Source organism: Manacus candei, unplaced genomic scaffold (genome assembly GCF_025592945.1).
Source record: "Manacus candei isolate 608988 ecotype Guabito, Panama unplaced genomic scaffold, ASM2559294v1 h1tg000050l, whole genome shotgun sequence".
In the NCBI taxonomy this organism is placed as follows: Eukaryota; Metazoa; Chordata; class Aves; order Passeriformes; family Pipridae; genus Manacus; species Manacus candei.
The window spans coordinates 17,935,134-17,940,628 of record NW_026138098.1 but is presented as its reverse complement, the minus strand read 5'-3'; the positions used below and the strand labels follow the sequence as shown (position 1 = coordinate 17,940,628).

General features: G+C 39.7%; 1 protein-coding gene across 1 annotated transcript; it reads left to right on the top strand.

Annotated features, from left to right (window-relative positions):
* Nucleotides 1–293: 293 nt before the first annotated feature.
* On the top strand, nt 294–5,223 carry LOC127477034 (interferon-induced protein with tetratricopeptide repeats 5-like). Its single transcript, XM_051800717.1, is given in 3 exon segments — nt 294–1,399; nt 1,401–1,435; nt 3,160–5,223. Coding segments are annotated over 3 exon segments (1,539 nt in total). The 5' UTR covers nt 294–1,330; the 3' UTR covers nt 4,595–5,223.
* Nucleotides 5,224–5,495: the final 272 nt, after the last annotated feature.

The following is a 5,495-nucleotide window of genomic DNA, read 5'->3' as shown; positions in this document are numbered from 1 at the left end:
TTTTGGTCTAATTCTGCTGTGACAGAATAAGCTATTGCTCCGTTTGTCCACATGTGCTGTTTCATGCCTGTATCACTAGTGAGCGACCGCAAATGTGTTCTTTTGATTTTTTTCTGCTAGTCTTGCAAAGCACAGTAGTGTTGAACTAAATATCATAGAAAATCCACACAGGAGGAATGATGCAGTATAGCTGCCAGTTGTGTCCACCAGCCAACTTGTAGGAAAAAAAAATAATGGGTTTTTAAAGATCCATTAGTATTCTGATAATTCAAGAATGGAGAGAGGTTCTGTGATATTTATGGGTAAAGATGAAGGAAATCTTATAAAGTTTTTTTTGTTACTACAATGACAATCAGTCTACAATCAATAAGTAGCATATTACATAGTAATAAATAGTCTAATGCAAGAATTATCATTAGTCTGGATCTAATTATTAAAAAAAGAGGCAATAATAATGCCATTAAAGTACTTATTTACAGAACAAATTTTACAAAACCAGTCTGCATTTTTTATTTTTTTAAACTAAGCATCAGTGAGTGGTTCATATCCATAGATACTCCAGTCCCCAAGCTGTGCCCTTCTCTTTGTTACCATGTGTGTAGCTCTGTAACACAGCATTGCTGTTGCTCCCAACAGGCCATAAGCTTTGCACTGAGTTTGCATGGCCTCAGGACTGAGGCTTGCCAGGTCTGCTCAGTTTGACCTTGTCCTGATCCACCTGTGACTTTGTTTTGTTTGGCACAACTGTGACAGCAGTTTTTTGAACTGAACTTGATTTATGAAAGGTTAACTCTGGGTTTATGTAGGGAGAAATGACAAATATTTCCTGCAGGTGGGATGAGATATTTAGTACTCTCAGACAATGACACAGTCCAGAGAAACACAGGCCTGGTATAACCGACCTTGTGACGTGGAGGCACAGGATGAAGGAGCGCAGGGGCGATAAAGGGTTCTTATATGCGTGACTCAACACCAATAAAATAGGAGCCTAAAGCATGACGTAGGTGTGCAAAGGTGCAGAGGTGAGAGGAGGAAATGACCCTTCCTGAGCCTGTACATGATAACCAGGTCAGCCCACACTAGACTGAAATATTCCCTCTATCATAGATACCTCTGCCTTTGAACAGAGTAAATGCTGGAAGCACTAGGAGCTTTTGCCACATTCTCCACAACACAGAGTAATATATGGCACAGAGCCAGGCTGAAAAAGAGCAGCTTCTTGATGCAGCAGTTTTGACTCTCCAACTGCAGACTGTTCTGCTTCTTCGGCAGACTCAGAGAAAAGCTGCAGTTTCACTTTCTGTTTCCCGTGAAAGTGGTCACAGACCACATGATGATTGGATTCTATAAAATGGGAAGCATAACAACAGTGAGCAGCACTCCTTCAGCTTTGAAGCTACCTGAAGACAAGTGAGCAGAAAAGGAAAACCATGAGGTAAGATAGCAACCCAGTCCCTGAAAGATGCTTTTTCTCTATGCCACAGGAAAGTAATGCTTATTATTTACATAAATGTAACCAGTGAGGGACTTTGAGCATTGAAACAACAGAAAATATTTTACAGAATATTTACTAGAAGAATCAAAATAAAATAGGGATGCTTTGGAATATTGTCATGTTATTGCTTCTCCAACAAGGTTCAGTTTCTGTAAACAGAACAGAAAGTCAGAAAGATTGTGTGCATGCAGTTTGGGGATGAAATCCAGGCTGGTGCCCAGCCAGAGTGGTCTAATCTGTGTCTCAAACCTGGGCTTGTGACATTCATGAACATTCATTTTCCACAAATCTCTTTTCATCAATTAGTCTCCACTGTTGTTTTCAGCCATGGACACTGTCATGATTCTCAGATGAGGCAATAAATAATGACATACATTTCGTTTTGAATTGAATAGGTCTATTTAAAGGCTTCAATCTATTCCTGCTGATTTGGGAGCCAGCACCTGTTCTGTGATATTCACCTGTAGCCAAAGCTTTCTTACAAGATATGGTAATAACGGGAACTTACTCTCATTTCCCCTTCATCCCAGAAGAACTGTAATTACCTCACATTTAGCTTTGTAATTAGGAACTGTTGTTAATACCAATCAAAACATCAGTTACGTAGAGGAGATTATTTGAGAAAGGCAAAGAAGTTTGTAAGACAAACTTATGTTTTAACAGCTGTTGTAAGTACCTTTACTGACCTTTTTCCAGTACCTCTGTGTCAGATGGTTTGGGTGGAAACATGTCCTTCCTTCCCATTGTCCCAGAACCTAAAAGAATTGCTTCCCAGTTCCTCCTTGGTTTGCCTCCTCATTATTTTGCAATCTTTCTACTCACTCCTTTTTTTACCCAAAAGACATGATTATGCAGTTGAGCAGCAGCACACAGTGTACCACACAGGCTGTTAGACAGTAGGTTTTACAGGAAGGACAGCAGAGAAGTCTTTTGAAGAAAGAAGGACTCGAGTGAGAAGCCTCAGTAATAATACGATTCCTTCTCCCTTACTAAAATGTCATCTTCCCTGTGTTGTAAAGGTGTGTCTTTGATAAGATTGTGTGATAAAAGCCTGACTGTGAAGCCACACAGAGGCATATGCAGGTAATGGCAGGAGGAGAAATCCAAGTAACACCTTGCCCTGGGTGCTCCCAGGCAAAGAGCCATCATCCCACCCCCAGGCACACAGGAGTGGCACAGAGGCTGAAGGGCAGGTGAGAGCTCCCCAGTGCCTCAGTCAGGAACATAAGCCACCACCCAGCCCTTCTAGGGCTACTCCAGGGGACGATCAGCACCACGGCTGGGGGGACACCCAGCATCACCAGGGGTCTACACGAGTGCCTTACAGTTTAAATTGCTTAGGGATATGGGACACATTATGGGATGTGAGGAAAAGCATTAGGGGATTGCATGAGACTTATTATGGGATGTTTGGGGAGGGCACCAAAGGCAGGGAATTAAGGGATCTGGGTGATTTGGGAAGAAAAAACTGTTGAAAAATAGAGAGGGAATGTCCTGGTTTCATCTGGGATAAGAATTTTTTCTCAGTAGCTGGTACAATGCTGTGTTTTGGATTCAGTATGAGAATAATGTGGAAAACATTCATGTTTTGCTTGTTTGTTTGTGGTTTAAAAACAAGAACAGCAAAAGGCAAATAGAGTATGTTTTTCTTTGATTTCTTCTAGTACCATTTCCAAACATTCCTTGAAGACTTCCCTGCTGCAGTTACAATGTCATTTTACATGGACTTTGCTGAAGCAGGATGTAGATCTTGATCACCTAGAGGAAAAAATAGTTGATCGGATCAAATATTTCACAGAATCTAACCTAACAAATTATAATCTACTATCCTATATATGTCACCTAAAGAAATCAAATGAGAAAGCCCTGAGAAATCTCCAGAAAGCTGAAGAAATTGTTCAAAAACGTCATCCAGATGAAATTGCCAGGAGAAGTCTGGTTACCTGGGGGAACTATGCCTGGATCTATTACCACATGGAGAGATATGAAGAAGCTCAAACTTATGTAAGCAAAGTGGAAAACAGCTGCAAAAAGCTTTCCATTACTGCTGATGGGAAGATGCAGCTTCCAGAGGTCTATGCTGAGCAAGGATGGGCATTATTAAGTTTTGGGGAGAAACACTTTGAGAGAGCAAAGAATTGCTTTGAAAATGCTCTAAAGGATGAACCCGATAACCCAGATTTTAATGCCGGCTATGCAACAGCACTGTATCGCTGGGAAAATTTAGCTTCCAGATGTGGTGAAGACACAAGCCCATCCACTGAGGCCTTGAAGCGGGCAGTGGAACTGAATCCAGAGGATACTTGTGTCATGGCATTACTTGCATTAAAACTTCAGGACTTAAATCAAGCTGATGAAGGTGAGAGGTACATTGAAGAAGCTATGCAAAAAACCCCTGATCTTCCTTATTGCCTGCGATATGCTGCTAAATTTTACAGAAGGAAAGGAGAAGTGGACAATGCAGCGAAGATTTTGGAAAAGGCCCTAGCACTGACACCAAATTCTAGCTTTTTGCATCACCAACTAGGAATCTGCTACAGAGGAAAAATATTTCAATTGCTAAGAACAAGAAATGCACCCCGAGATCAAGTGGAGAGACTCATCGAACTTGCCATTTCTCATTTTAAATTTGTGGCAGACCAAAAGAAAAAATTTGTTGCTACCCATACTGACCTAGCAAACATGTATGCACTAGACAAGAGATATGAAGAAGCAGAAAAGATATTTCAGGAACTGTTTCAGAGAAATAATCTACTCTGTCATGAAAAACAAGAGCTCTACTACCATTATGGCAATTTTCAGCGTTATCAAATGAAGTCAGAATCAAAAGCCATTGAGTACTATATAGAAGGGCTAAAAATGAAAAGAGATTCTTTTGGAAGAAATAAGTGCAGTGAAGCTGTGCAGAGATTGTTAAGACAAAAAATTGAGAGAGGTTCAAGAAATGCAACAGATTTTGGTACACTTGGACTCGTTCATAAGCTAAATGGTGAGAAACAAAAAGCAATTGAGTGCTATGAAAAAGCCATTGCTTTGGATCACAATAATGAAGAATATCAGAATGCATTATTTGAGCTACGACTGTCTATCTCAAGCTAAAGCTCACAAAAATCCTTCACACCCAAAAAACTCCAAACCCAAGGACATTTCAAGAGACTCCCTAAACTTCTGTTGTTGGTTGGTTGGTTGGTTTTTGTCTTAAGGTAGACGTTATGACCAGATGAAACATGGGTGGTATCACTTTCTGATCATAATGGAGAAACTGCAGACAATGATTGTTCATTTGTTCATTTGCTAACAGAGAGCACACTTAGATAGCTATATAATGTAACATATAATATATAATAATAATAGCTATACAATAATAGCTCATCTAACTTAGGTCTTCAATGCTAATGCAGGTCTAAATGATTATCAGTAGAACACAGAACTTCTAAGCTAAAAATGAGATATTACCTTCTACTGAGAAAAAGATAAGGGAATCATATGGTAGTATTTTGTCTAGATAGTTGAAAGGCATGCTTAAACCAAAATGGAATTTCTGATGCTTTTTCAAGTATTTCAAAAATATCTTTTGTAGAAGGAACTTTTGTTGAAGGCTTGTTCAGTTTACTAACTTGTATGCTGTTTAATTATGAAAAATATTAAAAAACATTGTTTGCTGTAAAGCTTATAAAATGTGTATTATTGTTGTGAACTACGAAAGGGTATTAAATCCATCAACTATTGCTTCTGGTATCTCTCTGCTGACCAGTCTTCCTGTTAGTAGATTAGGTAAAAGGAAAATGGCCATTTGAAAAAGTAACAGGGATAGAATTTTGGCAGGATGTGAAAGACTCAGTAGATAACCCCATTTATTTTCCCTGGGGTCTCAGCAAAACTGGCTTCAGAGGCATTGCACCAGAGAATCAAACTATGCACAAAACAGCACCTGTCTCATTTACCCAAAACCACACTATGAGGAGCCACTACAGCAAACATCTGGAGAGGGAGGAAAGGC